Source organism: Petromyzon marinus, unplaced genomic scaffold (genome assembly GCF_048934315.1).
Source record: "Petromyzon marinus isolate PM22_M1 ecotype Great Lakes invasive population unplaced genomic scaffold, UKy_Petmar_22M1.pri1.0 PM_G_Scaffold_30, whole genome shotgun sequence".
NCBI classification, from domain to species: domain Eukaryota; kingdom Metazoa; phylum Chordata; class Hyperoartia; order Petromyzontiformes; family Petromyzontidae; genus Petromyzon; species Petromyzon marinus.
The window spans coordinates 1196403-1220610 of record NW_027422873.1 but is presented as its reverse complement, the minus strand read 5'-3'; the positions used below and the strand labels follow the sequence as shown (position 1 = coordinate 1220610).

Sequence of the window (24208 nt, the reverse complement as noted above, 5' to 3'; positions counted from 1 at the left end):
GGCTGGACGGCTGGAGGAGAACCACCTGAACGTTTTTTCACCTCCCTCCCTTTGACGCCCTGGGAATCCGAAGATCCAGGGTCACGTGGTGTTATCCTGCGCAGACCAATCGAGCGCCTACATTTCGATTTTAAACCGATGTTCCCGCCCTTACCTGGAGCGTGAATTTCCGTTGCGCCTTGACCCATTGTCTACGCACCCCTCCTCCCCACCCCCTCCTCCCCACCCGGTCCTCCCTACCCGGTCCTCCCCACCCCGCGGCGTGGCTAGGAACTTCCCTCCCACCTCCACGTCTGCGCTGCCAGCGGAGTGTTCTGCCCTCGAGGCCCCATCTCCCGTGTTGCGTGCGCTTCATTGCGGCCAGTCTGTAAAGCACTATGCGCCCCTGCGACTTTTTAAAGCTGATTTTAGGGGGGGCCGCCGTGTAATCCGGCCTGGGGGGGGTCAGCCAATCTCCTGGCAATGGGAAACCGGGGGACATCCCTGCTAGGGGCCCTTCGGATGAAAGCCCGTGGGCCAGGCCTCCCCCTTCGAGACCCTACGTGAGTGTGTGTGTGTGTTTAGTGGGAGTGTGCGTACGTTCGTGTGGAGGGGTGCGAGGGGATGGTGGCGCCGGCGGAGTTGCTCCGTTGCTGTGGCACCACGGTATCTATGGAATCGATAGTCATATCTATTGACTATAGTATTATCAGCTGACTATAGCAGTGTCTGCTTACTCTATAACAGTATTTAATTACTCTAAAGTAGCATCTACTCTGCAGCAGTATCTACCGACTCAACAGTAGTATATACCGACTCTATTGCAGTTAACTTCTTACTCAGAGTACCGTGGTGAGGCCTAGTCTCGTGCAGAGCCCCCGGCCTCGCCTAGATTGCCCAGCCGGCCGAGGTGGCACCTTGGCAGGCTGGGGCTGGGCTGCCACACCACGCTGCATAACATACCAAGCACAGATTCAATTTTCAAAATCGGCCCTCAAGCTGGAACAGATGCCTCAATTTATTGAAATGCACTTTACTTTTTTCAAATACAGCAACCCCCCCCCTCCCACCATCCCCGATCCTGTTAAAGCCATGCATTGTACTACATTACGGACAAAGTTTACAGGAATCTAAAGCAATGCAGTAAAAATTCAACGAAGCAATGTTGTAAAGCTAACAGTTGGCCAACTTAATTATTTGCCGGCCATTTCACCACAGCGAATGCACCGATATAAATTCCGCAACATTTAATGCTGCCTTGTGAAATACAAACAAAACTCAATTAAATTGTCATGTCCATGCTCATTACAGCTTAAGACCGGTCGCACAAAATAACCAATTTTAGGAGACAATTAAAGCTTTAAAGTTAAGTCCGACTTTACAGAAATGTTTTACCACACCCATTAGACTAAAGTTTAAAACTATACTTACAATTATAAATGTGTAAAGTGTTCAACTAAACGAGGTGTGTATCTTATTTACACACCATAGACATTAAAAGAATCGCATATCAATTAACACAACCCACATACAGTCCTTGCACTACCCCTCTACGTAACGTTTCTTCAGACCCAACAAATTTTAACTTTTTAAATCAAGCAAACCCCCAATATATGTACACTCTGGGAGGAAGTTCTCTGCAACCTGCAACAACAAAAGCAAGCATTGCCGACATCAAGAAGCAAAACCAACAGATCATCGTCGACCCCACAAAGGGCTCCATTCTCATTTGGAGAATTTGGTTTGCGTGGTCCCGATTTAGGCCAAGATTTGGTGACAAGTTGCCTCTCCAAACCATCCAATTCCCTTCGTCAATCTCTAAAATTGGGCACGAGAGCGTTGCCAACCAACTCCATTTGAAAGAAACTACTCTACATTTGTATTTTATCAGGTAAGGCCCACGGAGCTATGCAGCGCTCTTTCCGGAGAGACATGGCCACTGTTCTGCCCCACGGCAGATATGGGGCTGTGTTTACACAGGAACTTCCTGATATGATGGTGTCGAGTTTGGTCACGTGACCTGGAAGTGACGCATTAAGGGTCTCGAAGCGACGAGGCAAGGCAGGGGTGTCAGTCATTACAAAGAGTACAAAATGGAGGCACAATTAGCATCTCAGCGAAGACGGAAGCATCTGCTCATTGTGGGACTTTAAGAATCATTGTCTGCAAGTTCGTTTATCTCCATATATATAAAAGGCAAAGTTGTGAATGTGTGCCTGTTCAAAATGTTTAGCGTACTTCCCGACTTGCAACCAACTGGAAATTGGCCATGTGGGTACTTACCAGACTGTACACCACGCAAAAATGATAAAAAATACACTTTTTTTTAGGGGGGGGGGCGGGGAGCTCAATAATGTATAGATTTTTTGCACGGCAAGTGAGCTGTGGCGTCAAATCTGTCACGTGACCATCGCATGTGGAAGCGTAACGCATTGCAGTGTAGTGGTTAGCGTTGTTTGTGTGTGTATGTGTCTGTGTGTGTGTCTGTGTGTGTGTGTATCTGTGTATATCTGTGTGTGTGTGTGTAAGCGTAACGCATTGCAGTGTAGTGGTTAGCGCTACGCTGCGCTACGAACCCGGCGACCCGAGTTCGATTCCCGCTCACGGCCACCAAACGAGTAACTGCTTGGGTGTCAACATCGCCACTGGGGAGATAAAGGCGGCAGGGCGTGCTGCTGGCCACCAAACCCCTTCGTGTTCTTATAATTACTGGGACTCCTGTTATGTTAGGATTGCCGTTATAATGCTGTAAATGCCTTTATAATGCTGTTAAATTGTTACGATAAATATGGAGGCCTGGTTAACAACGAAGCCTGCCACTTGCATTATTGTGAATAGTTGTTTGTAATTAGATAAGTCGAACCAGACTTGTGCCCATGTAACTTTAATGCATTCTTGAGAGCAAGGATGAAGATGTATCTCGTCTACAGTTCAGTGTTATGTGCAGCAGCGCTGTACATTTGGGCTGCAGTATGGTGATTACACAAAGTGACCTTATTGAACATAGTAGCTTATTCTCTTGTTGTAGAGCTATTCAGTGCTAATGTAGGTGCCTGGTCCATCCAGGACCTATGATTGAGATTCATGTTGTCCAAGACAATGTTATGATGTTGCAGTGTTAATTAATTATATTGATATTGCAAGTATTAACAGATGCTCTATTTTGTGCTGTGTTTTCCCATGAGTTTTATGTCGTTCTATTCGTTAAATACGTTGGAGTCGGATGGTCACCCTGGCTCTGAAGGTTTACTACTCGGACAGTGATGCAACGCAGCGTAGTGAGGCCGAGACAGCCACCACAAATGGATAGCTCAACGAAGTGGCTTATCGTGTAGACATTTATAGCAGCAAAATACTCTAAAACGCATGCTTTTAAAAACGTGGGAGGGAAAAAAAAACAGAGGACCCGGAGAAAAATCCACATGACCACGGGGAGAACTTGCAAACTCCAAATATGCAGCAGGCGTCGGGGTTGGGATGGAACCCCAGACCTCCTGCTGCATACCAGGCAAAGTGAGTTAACATCTCCTAGCCACCGTGGCATCCAAATAGAATCGTCAAGAGGACATTCTGACACTTGAAGAAAACCTGTACCAATCTTGGCCATAACCATTCTTGTACCTCTTGATCTTCCAAACACGTGTAGAGGTGTTACGGGAGGGTGACACGCGGTTGTATAACGGTGGCCACAAACACGTCCGCTACGGTCACCACCCTGGGGGGCTGTGGGGGATGCTGTGATCACTCCCAGCCCTGCCCCTCAGTGAGAGACAGTATAAAAGGTGGGACCCGGGGAGCTGAGAGGCAGTTCAACTCAAGCAAGATGAAGAGCCAGTGAAGAACGAAGATTGACTAGCCAGACCCTGGAACTCCTTTGATTCGCTGACCTTCTGAGGGCCGGGCAAAGCAAGCCAGGGTGCGACACCGGAGCCGCGAGGGCCGATGTCCCTCTGAGGGCCGGACTCGTGTGGCTGGTGATCGGGACCTGCGCCGAAGCTGGGCCAGGTCAGATAGCCTCCCGGGAGAGGAACAGGATAGAGGGAACCAGGGAGCTAGCGTGGGCTAAAGCTCGGGGAACGTTTCCCTCTATAAAGTACGGGTGAAGAGGCCGTTACCTCTTCAAGTATAAGACTCGCAACTGTAACAGAAGTGTCTGTAATAAATACGTGTTGCCTCAAGTAAACAGTCTCCGACGTCAATAAGGCCACTATACATGTAGCCCTCCAGCAGGTCAGATCGTACAAAAGCATTAAATTTGGCATGCGATTGATCGATAAAAAAAATCTAGTCATGTTTAAGATTTTATATAAATGATGATTGAGAAGTTTTTCACGATATAATACGCAAATTATATTATGTGAGCAAATGCGGTAGTGTACCCATACTCTTTGGTTCTATTCGGTAAAGTCACTCCAGCGCTGTCCTCGAGACAGCCTGATCCCTTCACCGAGAAGATGGTTTCAAATTAAGCAACCATTGGAAAGATGTTCTAAATCGAACTAAACATTAAACTAATTTTCAATGGTACAGTATATTTTTCAAGTAGTGGTACCCCAAACTTTCGCAGCTCTTAAAAATTCCCCATTCACACCATCAATAGGTAAACTCCCCCCCCCCCCCCCGCCAAACGGCATGTTCACCCGCACGTACACCACCTCTATGCTAGGTCGGCCAATCAAATGCTAATTTTTATGCTAATTCCTTTGTCAAGGCACCTTGTTTCCTCGCACACAGCTTAAAGGTCGCGGTCTGAGCGTGGCTGTGTTTCACTCCAGCGCTGTCCTCGAGACAGCCTGATCCCTTCACCCGATGAAGGCCGCTTGTGTTGTGGCCGAAACGTCGTGATTTTTGTTGTTTTATTTTTTACCTACGTGACTTTACCGAATAGAACCAAAGAGTATGGATCCTTGCAGTCACGAAAGCTTTAAATCTAGAAGTGTACCCATGGCTACAACCACGAGAAGGCGAGTAGAGTCAAGGACGTAATGAATGGGAAGAGGAATAGAAAGGGGTAGAGCAGACAAATGGAAAAATGGGATCAGGGACAATACCTTAAAAGGGTCTCTCTATCATCCTCCACGGAGCAGGGTATTTTCACAGGGGGGGGGTTTGGGGGCAGAGGGTAAGGGATTCAGCAGGGATGGCCACACAAGTCACGTGACTTCCTCAGGGAGGCATTACAAAATCGGGCATCAGGTGTTTGGTAAAAGATGCAGGTGGAGATCCGATCAGAAATCCTCTCTTCTCTCAATACCCAGCCAGTGAACAGGGTGGCCACAACCTCAGCACCACGATAGCACCTCGTTGAGATCAATATAGCAAGTTGCCTCTGGCAACCTCGTTTCTCACAAAACCACAGATTTTAAAAAAGAAAGTCTTCGTTCATCATCGCCATGGAGAAATGCATCGTGCAGGACCTTGAAGCCGCAGTTAAATTTTGTTGGTGCAAATCTTAATTGGGTTAAGTTGTGGAAGAGGGGTAATTTTAAAACGTTTTTATTTTTTATCAGGCAAGACACCGAGCTATATTTGCACTTTTTCAGAAGCCACTTTACCACAAATGATCATTGAATAAAGCGGCTTTCTTGATAAACGCCGTTATTGCAAACAACAAAACCCATTTAGCACCACATTTGTATTATCTCGTGGTAGAAGAGTGGCTCTCGCACAACTACGAACCCAACGACGCAAAAAATAACTCGATTCTCAGCCACATCACGAGCGAATTATATCCAAATCGGTGGCTGGCTCCCCACCTTCCCATTCACCACAACCGCACAAGTGAAGCGTGGCAGGTGAAATAACCACCCCACCCCGCATGACAAGACAGCGCGGCCTTCGCCGAGCAGTTCATTGACAGGGCACCAAATAATAACGCTTTAAATGACGGGTTATTTTGAAAAGGCGACAATTTAAAATACAATCACTGGGTATCACCATCAAGCGCAAAGTAAAAACAAAAATGCTCGTCCGCATGCACTACGCATTATCATCATCATCGAGCTGTTATACACAGAGCCTTTTATTTTCCTGCATGCGCTTACGGAAATAATTCCATGAAGATAGCTGCAACTCAACTGCGTTCAATTAAGATCGCATTGAAATCACGCAGTTGCCTCTAAACGAGCAAAAGGCGAAAACGACCCGAGGCAAGGCCACTGGGCAACGGAAACCACGTGGCATTAAGAGGGCAAAGGTGCAGCCCTGCAGTGCCGATGTTTACCGCACACCGCACCCCCCCCCTCCCGTACCCGCAGCTCCTCCGTACGCAGGCTGCACGAAGGGACGGTGCCCGACCGCTGTGGCCCAGGCGTCGTGCCGCGCGTGGCCCGGGTGGCCGCCCGTGGCACCGCGGGGGGGTCCGGTCAACGTGCCCGGCGCGGAGTGGCAGCTCGCCGCCGCTCCGATACCGCACGTGTGGCAGCGAGCAGCGCCCCCCCCCGGGGTGCCCGGCGAGGACTGGACGGGGGGTGAGGGTGGGTTAGGCAGCGATTAGAACAAATCACGACGGACGACGTACGCATGTCAAACTTCTTATGCACCTTCTTGGTTCTTTCGGTAAAGTCACCACCACGTAGAAGGGAAACAATAAAATAATAAAAATATAAAACTTTAAAATTCTCACGACGTTTCGACTGCAAGACAAGCAATCATCATCAGGTGTAAAAACCACAGCAAGACATTTTTTTTTTAAAAGTGGCAGGTTTTTTTTTACATTAGCACCACGGAGAGCGATTTGGCAGTTATTCAGATGGACAAGTCCATCTATGTTCAGAAAAGAGGAGGGGGGAGACGAAAATGATGGATGCGGTCTGAAAGCCACCGTAAGCGTGAACAATCAATTAAGACCCGGAATGGTTTATCAAATCCTTCCAATGATTGCTAAGCCAGAATTCCTTCCTCTCGGTTGAAATTGTCTCTGTGTTTGTATATGTGGATAGCCTCATGAACGAATCTCTCATGGTAGCCAGATGGCTTACAGAGAACCTCTGTAAGCCATCAGGCTACCATGAGAGATTCTCCCGTTTCGGTCTTAGGAGGAGGGATAATTGCGATGTCATCACCCGAGAGCCAATCAGGTGCCAAGGGTTGCGCAATTCAGCCACTGGCACGCTGGCACCCGGGCTCGGATCTTGGTAGCCTCTTCCATCTCCTCCTCCTCAACCTGTAAAAACCCTCCACAGCTACCACTGTTAGCTAACTATTGTAACTCTCAAATGCAACTTTCATCAAGCCCCCCGAGTGTGAAGTGCAGTCTCCAACCTCGTATTCTCCACCATCTCTGGCTTCCTCGATTCCAGTGCCGTGAAGGGAAAATTTGCCCGAAATGCGGCCGATCAGCGTTGACTTTTTTTTCCACATTTTGTCAACATGTTGCCAAAGATGTCCCTTAAAGGCTTAACGGACGTTCGGGGCAAGTGCAGTGCGAGCAACTACGAGGCCGGCAAAGCACACGGAGGAGGTGGGGAAGCCAGACCCACGCCCGACCGCCTTCTCCCCAGTGGCGATGTTTATACATCGCACCAGGTGCTCATTGGATAGACCTCAGGAAAAGCCCGGGACCGTTTCAGATAATCGTCACCTGGCGTTGGCCGTAAGTGGGAATCAAACCCCGGTGGGTCGTAGGCGGGTTTGTGGTGCAGCGCATCAACCACTGTGCCACCGCTCCCCTAAACCATGGCACTGCTGCAGTGGCAAGATGTTAACTACCTCGCCTGGAGTACAATAGGTCGTGGGGTTTGATCCTGTAGCCAGGAATCAAATCTAGCTCGCGGGGTTCCGAGCTGCACACATTTCTCAACTCTGCAAGCCATGCAAGCCAAAAATTGAGATTCATTTATTTCCTGTAACAAGCTATATTAAATATTCTTGTTTCTTTCGGTAAAGTCACGTAAAAGGGAAATAATAAAAATAAAACATAATAAAATAAAAATGAAATTTATTTTATTTTTATTTAAATAAAATTAAAATGAAATTTATTTTATATGTATTTTATTTTATTATGTCTTAGCTGTATTAAAACCAATAGCCCATCATCCATAAGCCATATGCCTGCAGGTATTGAATGTTTATGGGTATCAACATCACAAATCCCTATCATCACTGTCGCAAAGAAGAAGTTCTCCATTGTGCCAATTTAATCCCGACAGGTGCCGTTGGCCCAAATCTGTGAATCCGTTTAGAGTATTTGGCGGCTAAACGTTCCCACGCGCTAAGCCACTTCGTTGCGTTACCTACCATTTGTGGGCAGGTCGCTTCTGAAAGAGCGATATAGTAAGTGGGCCTTACCCGCAACCTAAACAATTCTTTAAAATAGTTTCTAGCTGGTTCAGCTACCTTCATTCTCCCCAGTGCTGATTTAATCATCTTTTTCACTTACACACCGCACCAGGTAACTTCACTTGAAGGCAGTCTACCTACGCGAAGCCCAGAATGTGTTGGGATACAAAGCCACCACCGACGACGTTGTCTGTAGCCAGGAATCAAATCTAGCTCGCGGGGTTTCGAGCTGCACACATTTCTCAACTCTGCAAGCCAAAAATTGAGATTCATTTATTTCCTGCAACAAGCTGTATTAAATATTCTGGTTTCTTTCGGTAAAGTCACATAGAAGGGAAATAATAAAATAAAAAAAATAAAACATAAACTCAAAATGAAATTTATTTTATTTTTATTTAAATAAAATATAAATGAAATTTATTTTATATGTATTTTATTTTATTACGTCTTAGCTGTATTAAAACCAATAGCCTGTCATCCATTAGCCATATGCCTGCAGGTATTGAATGTTTATGGGTATCAACATCACAAATCGCTATCATCACCGTCGCAAAGAAGAAGTTCTCCATTGTGCCAATTTAATCCCGACAGGTGCCGTTGGCCCAAATCTGTGAATGAAGGCAAAAATGAATCTGGAACATTTCCAAATTAACTGTTTTGGGGCCGTCCAGAAATGACGTCACGCACCTGGGGGGGGGGGGGTCAGACATTTGTGACGATGTGTGACGACTGGGGGGGGGGGGGAGTTTGATAAATGTGACGTCACATCAAAATGCGCAACTTTAAATATAGACAACACGTTCCACTTAATTAGACTTTTTAATGTTTTCTCCTACAAGATCAGAGTGCAGCGGCACATTAAATACGCACTACAATGACAACAATAGTTTAAAGCGATTTGAAGCGTGTTTTTTTTTTGCGGGGGGGGGGGGTGAGGGGGGAGGGGGCAGAGCTTTGTGACGTCATATTTGAGGGCGGGGGGGGTCAAAAAAATCGTTCAGAATCACGTGACGTCATTTATGGACGGCCCCTTATGTGGCACCGCCGGGCTCTTTGGCCGGGTCACGCGCCGTCTATGACCAGCCACGTCTCATTGCCCTGTGACTACCGACCCGGCTTCAACACTTGATTTTTGCACACAGCGTTTTAATAAGTTTTTTTTTGTGTGGAATATTTGCTGGTTTATTCCAGAATGTTTCTGTTACGCGTTGTCGCTTTAAGATGTTCTGTGTTCAAATGTTGTTTGTTGCGGTTGCACCCGACTTAAGAGCCGCATGGCTCACAGGGGTATACCTAATAAATGAAACTTGAAACTTGAACACGCGCACGCACCGAAACCACGAACTTTTTCAGGTCAACGGGGTTAATCGCGCGTTCGTGTTGGCATAGCTGTCAACCCCTTATCAGTGCCCCTAGATTGTTACAGATCGATTCAAACCTTTATTGGTCACCCCCTGCCCTTATAAACATCAACGTTTAGCCAACGAGGTCCCGTTGCCAAGGGAGAAACGCAAACAGATGGACGAAACAATGTGTGCCCGTATTGAAACGGCTGTGCACCCAATAACCTTCGTTGAAAAATACTTGAAACCACTGCGACCCAGAACCAGCAAGAACAACAACCTCAGAACATTCGTGATTAAGCGGGTGACGAGTTGAAGAACTTTGCCCCAGTACAGCTAGAGGCGCCGGCCATAAATGACGTCGCGCGATTTTGGACGATTTTTGCCACCCCCCCCCAAAAAAAAAATATAAAACATGCTTCAAATCTCTTTAAACTATTATCATTGTAGCGCGTATTTAATGTGGCGCTGCACTCTGATGTTGTAGGTGAAAACATTTATTAAAAAGTCTATTTAATTAAGTAGAACGTTTTGATTTAAAGCTTTCGTGACTGCAGGGATCCATCTTATTGGTTCTTTCGGTAAAGTCACGTAGAATGGAAATAAAATAAAACATAATAAAATAACATTTTATTAAAAAATCAAATAAAGTAAATAATAAAACATAATAAAATTTTATTGAAAATTAAATGTTATTGCTTTATTTTTATTATTTTATTTCCATTCTACGTGACTTTACCGAAATAACCAAGATAAGTAGAACGTGTTGTCTATATTTAAAGTTGCGAATTTTGATGTGACGTCACATTTCTCAACTCCCCACCGCCCCTCGTCACACATCGTCACAAATGTCTGACCCCCACGTGACGTATCAATGGCTGTTATTTTAAACATTTCTGGGCAATTCCCACTGAGATTAAGGACTCTCTTACAAATCCAGGTTAATTGAAAACGCAAAAGTACATACAGCAATCCAATACAATCATGATTTCATTTTTTTTTTCATTTATTTTATTGATTTTTTTCACCTACGTGACTTTACCGAAAAAAACCAAAGACTATCTTATTTGTCGTTTGAGCATCTTAACACCTCCTGTTTGATTGCCCTGAAAAGGGTCAAACCCCTCTTTAATACCCCCCCCACACATTGACCCCACGACACCCACACCAATCTGTCCAGAAGGCGACAACGTCGCCGACACGTTCACCTCCTCCTGGCAAACTTTCCCCAGTCCCAAGGCCTCCTCCTCCTCCTGCTGCTGCTGCTGCCCGAGCGAGTCGCCTGTTAGGACGACTCAAGCGGCTTCATTAAACCCCTAACCCGCAGCTTCGCGGTGTCCACAGTCATCCCGTGAACCACCCACCCCCACCCCCCAGTGCGTAACCTTTCGCCAAGACGACGGTGGAGTCGTCAGTGTTGATGTCACAGAGGATGCCCTCGTAGCGGATGCCCGCCATGGAGAGCAAGCTCATCCTGACGCCCATGCAGGCCGCCCAAGTGGCCATGGTCGCCGGCTCTGGCTACGGGCGACGAGAGGGGCTGGTGGGGCCGCCTTGGTGGGGCCGGGCAGGAGGAGGGGGGGGAGGGGGGAACTTGGCCCGGATCGTGAGACGACGACGATGATGATGATGGTGTTGGTGGTGGTGTTGATGATGGTGATGATGGTGGTGTTGTTGATGGTGGTGTTGATGGTGGTGGTGTTGATGGTGGTGGTGTTGTTGATGGTGGTGGTGTTGATGATGTTGGTGGTGTTGATGATGATGGTCTTGTTGATGGTGGTGGTGTTGATGGTGGTGGTGTTGATGGTGGTGGTGTTGATGGTGGTGTTGATGATGGTGGTGTTGATGATGATGGTGGTGTTTATGATGATGGTGTTATTGTTGATGGTGATGTTGATGGTGTTGATGATGATGATGGTGTTGTTGATGATGGTGATGATGGTGTTAATGATGGTGGTGTTTATGATGGTGTTGTTGTTGATGGTGATGTTGATGATGATGGTGGTGTTGATGATGTTGATGATGATGGTGTTGATGATGATGGTGTTGATGATGATGGTGATGTTGATGATGATGGTGGTGTTGATGATGTTGATGATGATGGTGTTGATGATGATGGTGTTGATGATGATGGTGATGTTGATGATGGTGTTGATGATGATGATGGTGGTGTTGTTGATGATGGTGATGATGGTGATGATGGTGGTGTTTATGATGATGATGATGGTGTTGTTGTTGATGATGATGGTGGTGTTGATGATGTTGATGATGATGGTGTTGATGAGGATGGTGTTGATGATGATGGTGATGTTGATGATGATGGTGGTGTTGTTGATGATGATGATGGTGTTGATGATGATGGCAACAACTCACGGCGTATCCCCCACGTGTTCACGGACACGCCACTGGCACTGCAATGCACTCTGGGTAGCGCCACGTGGGCGGGATTGTGGGGGGAGGGGGATTTGTTTCTCTTCCGCTCAACGTCGTGGGTTTTTTGCTTTGTGTTTCATTTTAGTAATTTTTAATTTAATTTTTATTTTCTATCTACGTGACTTTACCGAAAGAACCAGGAATGTGAACTGCATGAAATATAAAGCAGGTCACGTGCATGCTTCTCGACCAATAGAAATACGCGGCGTTTTTTTAAACCGAGGGGCATTTCCCCACCCCGCCCACCCTGCCCCCCGTCCACCCCGCCCCTTACACCCCCACCCCGCCCCCTTACACCCCGCCCCCTTGCACCGCCCCGCCCTCTTCCACCCCGCCCCGCCTCCTTCCACCACGCCCCCTTCAAACCCCGCCCCTCCTCCACCCACGTCTCTCCGTGACGGTTTGAAGGCCCAGTTCAGTTTTCAGTTTATTTTAGCCCTGTGAGCGATTCGGCTCTTGAATCGGGTGCAACCACAACAAACAAAAAAAACAAAAACACGAACAAGAAAAACATCTTAAAGTGACTATGTGACTGTGCAAACAGAAAATCCATGAAAAAAACAGCAAAATATTCCTGAAAATTAGCCGTACACCAACGCTGTGTGCAAAAAATCCCAGTGGGATGCAAGTCAAACAACAACCACAACAACTTAGATTAAGGCCATCAGTTTAACTCCGTACTACAACAAAACAAACATGTCCAAACCTAAAAACGTTTTCCAAATCACCAAAAAATAAAGCCATAATTGCAGCGTAACAGTGATCACAGGGACTGTGACCGAATTTTTACAATTAACTACATAAATAACATGTAACACCAAATCCTAGAGCCATAGTTGGCTGCATGAGTTACTCCACAACAACAGATGCATCGGTCTGAGTATCAAATTACTCAATGTACCTTTAAGATCAGCACGCTAAATCAAAATACAGATAATACTTTGGAGCGTCATCCGGAGCGAAACATTTTATTTTATGTTACGCCAATGAATAGCAGTGGCAGCTAGGGGTGTACAACTCCTCGAGAGCAGTTTTGAGAGAAGATCTCATTGGTAGCGATTCAAGTTGCAGTTTATTGGCAATAGCATTCCAGACTCTGGGGGCATCAATAGCAAAGGCCCTTCCTACGGCAATAGGGAATGTGAAGCTGGTAAATGAGCGAAGACCTGAGGTCAAATTTGTTATTTGAAATAGAGTGGAGATCCAGCAGGTAGTCTGTGGATTTTTTTGTAAGTACATCGTGAATAAATAAGATCTGGTGCACAAGCCGTCGAACATTAAGAGACGTTAAGTTTGACCCAATGTAGAGATCACAGTGGTGAGTCCTATATGTGCAGTTCAATGTAAATTTTAAGGCCGAGTGATAGATGGAATCAAGCTTCTTCAGTACAGTACTTGGGGCTGATTTATACACGATGTCACAGTAGTCAAGTAGAGGCAGTATGGTAGCTTTTATCAATTCCAAACGGAACATTGGGGGGAAGCAGTGCTTGTGTCGATACAGAAAACCAATTTTTATTTGTGTCTTTTTACCAATATAATCAATGTGATCTTCAAAATTCAGTTTTGAATCCAGGATGACCCCAAGATACTTATAGATCTTGACTTGCTCTATTTTATAATTATTTAAGGAATGTAATTGGGGAAACATGACTTCCTGCTTTAGTCCTGGTGAGAAGCATAGCACCTTGGTTTTGTAGGTATTCAGGACTAGTTTAAGAGCAACTAGCTGATGTTGTAGTTTGTTGAAATCACCCTGTAGCTTAGCAATCACGTCATCCGGAGAGTGGCCAGCAGTAATCACTATTGTGTCATCTGCAAAAAGATTTACCCTGGAATGATCCAGGTCAGTGCCCAAGTCATTGAGATAAAGAGAGAAGAAAAGGGGGCCGAGGATGGAACCCTGTGGAACCCCTTTTGTTATCTTAACACTGTTTGACCTCCAACCATCTGTGAATACAGTTTGGGTGCGAGAAAAGAGGTAATTTTGTAACCATTTTACTGTGTTTTCGGAAAAACCGAGGAACTTAATTTACTAAGCAGGGTGTTGTGGTCTACTGTATCAAAAGCTTTGGACAGGTCTAGAAAAAGACAGGTACAGTACTGCTTATTATCAAGGCTACTGTAAATGTGATTCAGAGAGTCTAATGCAGCAGATGTGGTGCTGTATTTTTTTCCGAACCCAGATTGTTTTAGATGTAGTAGATTGTTGGTGGACAGGAAACTGCTAATTTGGTAGGTCAATAATTTTTCAAAAATTTTCATCAACGGGGACAAAATTGAGATAGGTCAGTAGTTATTTGGATCATCTTTAGGGCCCCCTTTGTGAAGTGGACGGACATAGGAATGTTTCCATTCTAGAGGAACTGATGCTTCTTTGATGGACAGGTTGAAAATATGGGCTATAGGTTTGTATATTAGGTGACCAACAGTTAGTAGAGCAAAGACGGGAATACTATCTGCTCCGGAAGAGGAAGACCCTTTGAGGTAAGACAGTTGTTTCAGAACATTACTTTCGTGGATTGTCTGGAAACTAAATTCGTTTAATGTTTGGACAGGGGTGTAGGAATTTGCATGAGCAGAGGTGACTCCCAATACATTATAAAAAAAGATTACCAGCTTCAGAAAAATGAAGGTTAAAATTGTCAACTATTTTTTTGGGATCTGAAAAATATTCCCCATTTCGGTTAAGCTCAACGGGCAGATTGTCTGTTTTGGATGCCTTTTCGATATATTTGTTTTCAAGAAAATCCTGGCATTTCCATGTGATTCCAGGAGAGTGGAGAAAAAGTAGGCATTTTTTGCATGCCGTATTTTTTGACGCATCTATTCCTTAAAATCCTGTATTCTAGCCAGTCATTGACCAAATTACTTTTCTCAGCACATGCCCAAGCCTTGTCCCTAGTTTTCATTAGCTTTGTAATCAAATGATCAAACCATGGTGGGCGGTTGCATTTAGTTTTAAATCTAACCAACGGAGCATGCTTGTTAAGAATTTGGAGAAACGTGTACCTGAAAGTCTCCCAAGCCGTAATCAGGTTGGGGATATCACAGACCTTGTCAATATCCGAGTGAAGCACATCATTAGCAAATGCCTGAGTGCTGAAGTGTCTCATAGAGTGCTTTTCAACCAATTTAGGGGGGCTTTGGGTCTGGCTGATGATCTCACTCCAAAAATGAAGGAGTGATCACTAAGGTTATTACCCAGAACACCAGTCAGTGTGAAATTGTGAGGGGCATATGTCAATAGGACGTCAAGCAGAGTTGACTGTCCCGAATATTTTAGGTTGGGTCTTGTGGGGACATTTATTAATTGAAACAGATTAAATTCATCTGCAAAATGTGTGGCCACGGCCGGCGGGTTTAGCCAATTCCAATTTAGATCACCCACTAAAACTATTTCACCTTTAGGGAGGCGCCCAAAAAGCTCTCTCAGTGCAGACGCAGCTTCAACATCCTTCCCACTAGGCGGTCGATAGCAGCACACTACCAATATCTGTTGATTATTTGGGAGCGTTATTTTGAGAGGGAGACCTTCAAAGCAACATTTTTTAAACAAGGAGTGAGCTAGTGAACAAGCTCCTCAGCCGCCACCATTTCAGTCTCCGACCGCCAGCACTTCCTCTGCGTCTTCGCCATCAACAACTCCAAGTCCTTCGAGGACATCCACCAGTACAGGTGGGTCGGTGTGTGTGTGTCGGACTTAACGCATCCACAAGTACAGGTGTGTGTGTGTCGGACTTAGTGCATCCACAAGTACAGGTGGGTCGGTGTGTGAGTGTGTCGGACTTAGTGAATCCACCAGTACAGGTGTGTGTGTGTCGGACTCAGTGCATCCACAAGTACAGGTGTGTGTGTCGGACTTAGTGCATCCACAAGTACAGGTGTGTGTGTGTCGGACTAAGTGCATCCACAAGTACAGGTGTGTGTGTGTGTGTCGGACTTAGTGCATCCACAAGTACAGGTGTGTGTGTGTCAGACTTAGTGCATCCACAAGTACAGGTGTGTGTGTGTGTCGGACTTAGTGCACCCACCAGTACAGGTGGGTCGGTGTGTGTGTCGGACTTAACGCATCCACAAGTACAGGTGTGTGTGTGTCGGACTTAGTGCATCCACCAGAACAGTGGGTCGGTGTGTGTGTGTGTGTCGGACTTAGTGCATCCACCAGTACAGATGGGTCGGTGTGTGTGTCGGACTTAGTGCATCCACAAGTACAGGTGTGTGTTTGTGTGTCGGACTTAGTGCATCCACAAGTACAGGGGTGTGTGTGTGTGTCGGCTTAGTGCATCCACAAATACACGTGGGTGTGTGTGTGTCGGCGGTGGGTGGCTTACTGCAGCTACCATATCATGCGTCTTGTGCTGGAAGAAATAAAGCCTCCAGTTAAATTTTTGACTTGTTACACTGGTCTACAGCCAAAATGCTTTCGAGAAATAAACATGTAGTCCAACTTTACTAATTCTGTGTCACTGAGCTGTCCGCTTGACACTGATGTTCCGGTGTGTCTGTTCCACCTGAAGAAGGAGACTTGTGTTGCCTCCGAAACGTCGTGATTTAATTGTTTTCTTTTGTTTTATTTTATTTTACCTCCGTGACTCCACCGTACAAATTGATTCTCATTGTTTCGTGAGGAGTCGACTCCTTTTTAATCGCATTAAGAATCGACTCCCATTGACTTGCACAGGGAATCGGATTGTAGATTGTATTAGAAATCGATTGCTCATTGAATTGCATGAGGAATCGACTTAGCGTCTGAATCAATTCCTTGTCGACTTGTGTTTGGAACCGGTTCGTGGTGTGGAGTTGGATCCGGGTCTGGGGGGTTCAGCATCGCCTGGTGAGTTTACACTCAACACTCACCACTACTCACCACTAGTACACTCACCACTAGTACACTCACCACTACTCACCACTAGTACACTCGCCACTAGTACACTCACCACTAGTACACTCACCACTACGCACCACTAGTACACTCACCACTACTCACCACTAGTACACTCACCACTACTCACCACTAGTACACTCACCACTAGTACACTCACCACTTACCACTACTCACCACTTACCACTAGTACACTCACCACTAGTACACTCACCACTTGTACACTCACCACTTACCACTACTCACCACTCACCACTAGTACACTCACCACTACTCACCACTCACCACTAGTACACTCACCACTAGTACACCCACCACTCACCACTAGTACACTCACCACTAGTACACTCACCACTAGTACACTCACCACTACTCACTAGTACACTCACCACTACTCACCACTAGTACACTCACCACTCACCACTACTCACCACTCACCACTAGTACACTCACCACTAGTACACTCACCACTCACCACTAGTACACTCACCACTAGTACACCCACCACTCACCACTAGTACACTCACCACTAGTACACTCACCACTAGTACACTCACCACTACTCACCACTACTCACCACTAGTACACTCACCACTAGTACACTCACCACTCACCACTAGTACACTCACCACTACTCACCACTAGTACACTCACCACTAGTACACTCACCACTCACCACTAGTACACTCACCACTAGTACACTAACCACTACTCAACACTCACCACTAGTACACTCACCACTACTCACCACTACTCACCACTAGTACACTCACCACTAGTACACTCACCACTACTCACCACTACTCACCACTCACCACTAGTACACTCACCACTAATACACTCACCACTAGTACACTCACCACTAGTACACTCACCACTCACCACTAGTACACTCACCACTAGCACACTCACCACTCCCCCACTAGTACACTCACCACTACTCACCACTAGTACACTCACCACTAGTACACTCACCACTAGTACACTCACCACTACTCACCACTCACCACTACTCACCACTCACCACTAGTACACTCACCACTACTCACCACTAGTACACTCACCACTACTCACCACTCACCACTACTCACCACTCACCACTAGTACACTCACCACTCACCACTAGTACACTCACCACTAGTACACTCACCACTACTCACCACTACTCAACACTCACCACTAGTACACTCACCACTAGTACACTCACCACTAGTACACCCACCACTCACCACTAGTACACTCACCACTCATCACTAGTACACTCACCACTAGTACACTCACCACTAGTACACCCACCACTCACCACTACTCACCACTAGTACACTCACCACTAGTACACTCACCACTCACCACTACTCACTACTAGTACACTCACCACTAGTACACTCACCACTCACCACTAGTACACTCACCACTCACCACTGCTCACCACTCACCACTACTCACCACTAGTACACTCACCACTAGTACACTCACCACTCACCACTACTCACCACTCACCACTACTCACCACTAGTACACTCACCACTCACCACTACTCACCACTCACCACTACTCACCACTAGTACACTCACCACTAGTACACTCACCACTACTCACCACTAGTACACTCACCACTAGTACACTCACCACTAGTACACCCACCACTCACCACTACTCACCACTAGTACACTCACCATTAGTACACTCACCACTCACCACTAGTACACTCACCACTCACCACTACTCACCACTCACCACTACTCACCACTAGTACACTCACCACTCACCACTACTCACCACTCACCACTACTCACCACTAGTACACTCACCACTAGTACACTCACCACTCACCACTACTCACCACTCACCACTACTCACCACTAGTACACTCACCAATCACCACTAGTACACTCACCACTCACCACTAGTACACTCACCACTCACCACTACTCACCACTCACCACTACTCACCACTAGTACACTCACCATTAGTACACTCACCACTCACCACTACTCACCACTCACCACTACTCACCACTAGTACACTCACCACTAGTACACTCACCACTACTCACCACTAGTACACTCACCACTAGTACACTCACCACTAGTACACTCACCACTAGTACACTCACCACTCACCACTAGTACACTCACCACTCACCACTACTCACCACTACTCACCACTAGTACACTCACTACTCACCACTACTCACCACTCACCACTATTCACCACTAGTACACTCACCACTAGTACACTCACCACTCACCACTACTCACCACTCACCACTAGTACACCGTTGTGTCTGTTCCACCTGAAGAAGGAGACTTGTGTTGCCTCCAAAACGTCGTGATTTAATTGTTTTCTTTTATTTTGTTTTATTTTACCTCCGTGACGCCACCGTATAAATTGATTCTCAACATTGTTTCGTGAGGAGTCGACTCCTTTTTAAACGCATTAAGAATCGACTCCTATTGACTTGCACGGGGAATCGGATTGAAGAGTTGTATTAGAATTCGATTGCTCATTGAATTGCATGAGGAATCGACTTAGAGTCTGAATCAATACCTTGTCGACTTGTGTTTGGAACCGGTTCGTCGTGTGGAGTTGGATCCGGGTTTGGGGGGTTCAGCATCGCCTGGTGAGTTTACACTCAACACTCACCACTACTCACCACTAGTACACTCACCACTAGTACACTCACCACTACTCACCACTCACCACTAGTACACTCACCACTACTCACCACTAGTACACTCACCACTCACCACTACTCACCACTAGTACACTCACCACTAGTACACTCACCACTCACCACTAGTACACTCACCACTCACCACTACTCACCACTACTCACCACTAGTACACTCACCACTAGTACACTCACCACTAGTACACTCACCACTCACCACTAGTACACTCACCACTACTCACCACTAGTACACTCACCACTAGTACACTCACCACTACTCACCACTAGTACACTCACCACTACTCATCACTCACCACTAGTACACTCACCACTAGTACACTCACCACTACTCTCCACTCACCACTACCCACCACTAGTACACTCACCACTAGTACACTCAACACTCACCACTACTCACCACTCACCACTAGTACACTCACCACTACTCACCACTACTCACCACTCACCACTAGTACACTCACCACTAATACATTCACCACTACTCACCACTAGTACACTCACCACTAGTACACTCACCACTAGTACACTCACCACTACTCACCACTCACCACTACTCACCACTCACCACTACTCACCACTAGTACACTCACCACTACTCACCACTAGTACACTCACCACTCACCACTAGTACACTCACCACTAGTACACTCACCACTACTCAAAACTCACCACTACTCACCACTCACCACTAGTACACTCACCACTACTCACCACTAGTACACTCACCACTCACCACTACTCACCACTAGTACACTCACCACTAGTATACTCACCACTAGTACACCCACCACTCACCACTACTCACCACTCACCACTAGTACACTCACCACTAGTACACTCACCACTCACCACTACTCACCACTAGTACACTCACCACTAGTACTCTCACCACTCACCACTACTCACCACTAGTACACTTACCACTAGTACACTCACCACTCACCACTAGTACACTCACCACTAGTACACTCACCACTCACCACTAGTACACTCACCACTAGTACACTCACCACTAGTACACTCACCACTCACCACTACTCACCACTAGTACACCCACCACTCACCACTAGTACACTGACCACTAGTACACTCACCACTCACCACTACTCACCACTAGTACACTCACCACTCACCACTAGTACACTCACCACTACTCACCACTAGTACACTCACCACTCACCACTAGTACACTCACCACTAGTACACTCACCACTCCCCCACTCCCCCTCCCTCCCCCCCAGGACGAGGACTTTGTCACCACCATGGCCAACGCGGCCTCCCTGTCTCACGCTCTGCGCCCTGACCCTTCTGCTGTCCCTGCTGCTGTTGCTGCCCCTGCTGTCCCTGCTGCTGCTGCCCCTGCTGTCCCTGCTGCCCCCGCTGTCCCTGCTGCCCCTGTTGCTGCCCCTGCTGTCCCTGCTGCTGCTGCCCCTGCTGCTGCTGTCCCTGCTGTCCCTGCTGTCCCTGCTGCCCCTGCTGCTGTCCCTGCTGCTGCTGCTGCCCCTGCTGCCCCCGCTGTCCCTGCTGTTGCTGTCCCTGCTGCTGCTGTCCCTGCTGTCCCTGCTGCTGTCCCTGCTGCTGCTGCCCCTGCTGTTGCTGCCCCTGCTGCTGCTGTCCCTGCTGCTGCTGCCCCTGCCGCCGCTGCCCCTGCTGCCCCTGCCGCCGCTGCCCCTGCTGTCCCTGCTGCTGCTCCTGCTGCTGTCCCTGCTGCTACTGCCGCACTGCCGCTTGGCTCCCCGCTGTGCCGCTGGTGGCTCGGCTTCCTGGGCGCTCTCAGACGCTGCTGCTGCTGCTGCACCACCACCAACACCACCGCCGCTGGCTGTGGTGTTGGTGGTGGTGTTGGTGGTGGTGTTATTGGTGGTGGTGTTGGTGGCGTTGGTGGTGGTGGTGTTGTCGGTGGTGGTGTTGGTGGCGGTGGTGGTGTTGGTGGTGGTGGGGGTGGTGGTGTTGGTGGTGGTGGCGGTGGTGGTGGTGTTGGTGGGGGTGGTGGCCGTGGTGGCAGTGGTGGTTGCGAGCAACCCGAGGAGTGGGCGGTGGCAGTGGTGAGGGCGGCTGGGACGCCGCGCTCACTCCTCACGCTGCTCACTGACCGTGAGGACGACGACCAGGTGAGACCACGGGTGGGGCGCACAAGGATATGTGTCTGTGTGTGTGTAGGTCGACTCAGCCTCAAATGAGTACCTGGAGGGATGTGTAAACATCGCCGCTACGGAGACAAAGGCGGCCGGGCATAGTGCTGGCCACCCACCCCCTCGTGTGCTGTGCCGGCCTTTAAAGGCGCTCGCTAACAGCACTTGCCCCTACAGTCTGTTAAGGCTATACGGGGTATCTTTGTCTGTGCGCAGCACGGGCTAGAGAAGAGATGGAGTGACGTGGTACAAGAAGACGTGGAGCTGAGTCGACTTCCCGATGACTGGTACCAGCGGTGTAAAAATCGGCCTCTGTGGAGGAGGCTCGTGAAGGACGCTACTGGGCAGTTGGAGGCAGTCGCCCTTCAACAACAACGGAGGGCGGAGGAGCGACGCTCAGAACAACGAGCGGAGCGCCGGGTGGCTAAAGCACAGCAGGTTGGCACAGGAGGGGGCACAGGCGGTGCATCAGCCAGTCATCTCAGTCAGTCGACCCGTGGCACCTGGGTCTGTCCCTTGACCTTCTGCCAGCGGGCGTTCGACACTTCACGTGGCCTCAAGGTGCACATAGCCTGGCACAAGCGTCGTGGTGACATCACCGCCACTTGGTGGCGTATGGCGGTTGTTGTTTGTGCATCTCCTCATCTCCCCGTGCCCCCACAGGTGCGTGCATATGCATGTGAGGTGTTGCAAGTCCTCAGCTCCAACCATGTTGGCGCATTGGCCCTCTGCAACAATGGAGGCATCGCGGCCTTCGCCAGCCTGCTGGGACGCACTCACAACCCTCACACCCTGGAGAAGATCACCGGTAGCAACCCACCCACACTCACCACCCACTCTCGCCACTCACACTCACCACTCACCACCCACTCTCGCCACCCACACTCACCACCCACGCTCACCACCCACACTCACCACCCACACTCACCACCCATGCTCGCCACGCTCGTCACGCTCACCACTCTCACCACGCTCACTACTCTCACCAGGCTCACCACTCTCACCAGGCTCACCACTCTCGCCATGCTCACCACCCACACTCACCACTCACACTCACCACCCACCCACCCTCGCCACCCCTACCCCAGGCACGCTGTGGAACCTGTCGTGCCACGAGCCTCTGAGGGCTGCGCTGGTGGAGCTCTGCCTCCCGGCGCTGGTGGAGCTCGTGCTGGTGCCAGAGAGCGGCTGGAGGAGCAACGTTGGAGACAAACCCTCCTCACCGTCCTCACCCAGCTCGCCCGTCTCACCCTCCTCACTCAGCTCGCCCGCCTCGCCTTCCGCGGCGTTCTGCAACGCCCTGGCGTGCCTGCGGTAAGGCGCGCCGAGACAGACGTGACGGGGACGTTGCGGTGGACGCGACGGGAATGTCGTGGTTGACGTGACGGGGACGTCAGGGTTCACGTCACGGCGGTGACGTTGCAGGGAGTTGAGCTTGGCAGACCCGGACAGGCGGCTGAGCATGCGGCAGTGCGAGGGGCTGGTGGACTGCGTGCTGCACTTCATCCGCTCGGCACTCAAAGGGCACAACATCGAGACTCAGGTGACCCCCACACCAAGATGGGTAGTGGTAAAGTAGTGGTTAGCGCTACGAACCCGGCGACCCGGGTTCAATTCCCGCTCGTGGCCAACACCGGTGAAGATTATCTGAAATGGTCCTGGGCCTCCCCTAGGTGTACTCAGCCTCAATTGAGTACCTGGTGTGGTGTGTAAACATCGCCACTGAGCAGACAAAGGTGGTCGGGCGTTGTGCTTGCCACCAACCCCCTCGTGTGCCGTTCCGGTCTCTTCATAGGTGCTCGCTAACAGCACTTGCCCCTACAGTCTGTTGAGGCTATATGGAGGGTCTTTGTTTATGTATGTGTATGTATGTACACGTGTGTGGATGTATGTGTATGTGTATGTATGTCCGTGTGTGTGTATTGTCCGGCAAAAACAACCCCCTACCTCCTCGAGGTGCCGGACGGCAAAATTGTGGTGGGCAGTGCCGTGGGGGGAGGGCCAATTTAGATTGGCCTTTCCCTTCATGGCATTTGTTACCACCACAATGGCCAAAAGGGGGCTTTGGACCGGTGCGAGGGACTGGTAACCCCTCCACTTTCAATTAACTACCACTAAAATACGAGGTAATGCATTTATTAAGTTTGTGCCGGAGGCACCAGGGGTACGGGCGTCTATGACGTCTCCTGGCCAAACCCCATTTGGCGGAGCGAGGAGATTGAATCTTTATCCTCGGGGCTTCTTCAGAAACAACAAAAAGCCTCTACGGATGGCCACGTGGAATGTTCGAACGCTCATTGCGGAGGAGAGGCTTCCATTCTTTTGTTGGGAGCTGGACCGGTACCGCCTGCATCTCTATGGTATTCAGGAGGTCCAGGGGACCGGCTCTGGCTCCTGCCACCATGAGGGGTGGACAGTCCTTTACTCGGGGCAGGAGACTGCCAAACAACAGGGAATGGC

The 24208-nt window shown here is 48.5% G+C and overlaps 1 protein-coding gene and 1 long non-coding RNA gene across 3 annotated transcripts; one reads left to right on the top strand and one right to left on the bottom strand.

Annotated features, from left to right (window-relative positions):
* Positions 1 to 968: 968 nt before the first annotated feature.
* On the bottom strand, positions 969 to 12264 carry LOC142915374 (uncharacterized). The gene is made up of 4 exons (XM_076061207.1): positions 12255 to 12264; positions 10988 to 11970; positions 6231 to 6438; positions 969 to 1623 (listed from the first exon to the last, which is right to left on the bottom strand). Exons 1-2 carry the CDS (start codon positions 12262 to 12264, stop codon positions 11072 to 11074), a joined length of 909 nt encoding a protein of 302 aa, XP_075917322.1. The 3' UTR covers positions 969 to 1623; positions 6231 to 6438; positions 10988 to 11071.
* A 7016-nt stretch (positions 12265 to 19280) lies between these two features.
* On the top strand, positions 19281 to 23042 carry LOC142915360 (uncharacterized). 2 transcript variants are annotated; one of them, XR_012935908.1, is made up of 3 exons: positions 19281 to 19544; positions 22412 to 22556; positions 22837 to 23042. It is a non-coding gene; the product is annotated as an uncharacterized LOC142915360 (long non-coding RNA). The 2 variants fall into 2 exon arrangements; XR_012935907.1 differs by lacking the exon at positions 19281 to 19544 and adding an exon at positions 21533 to 21727.
* Positions 23043 to 24208: the final 1166 nt, after the last annotated feature.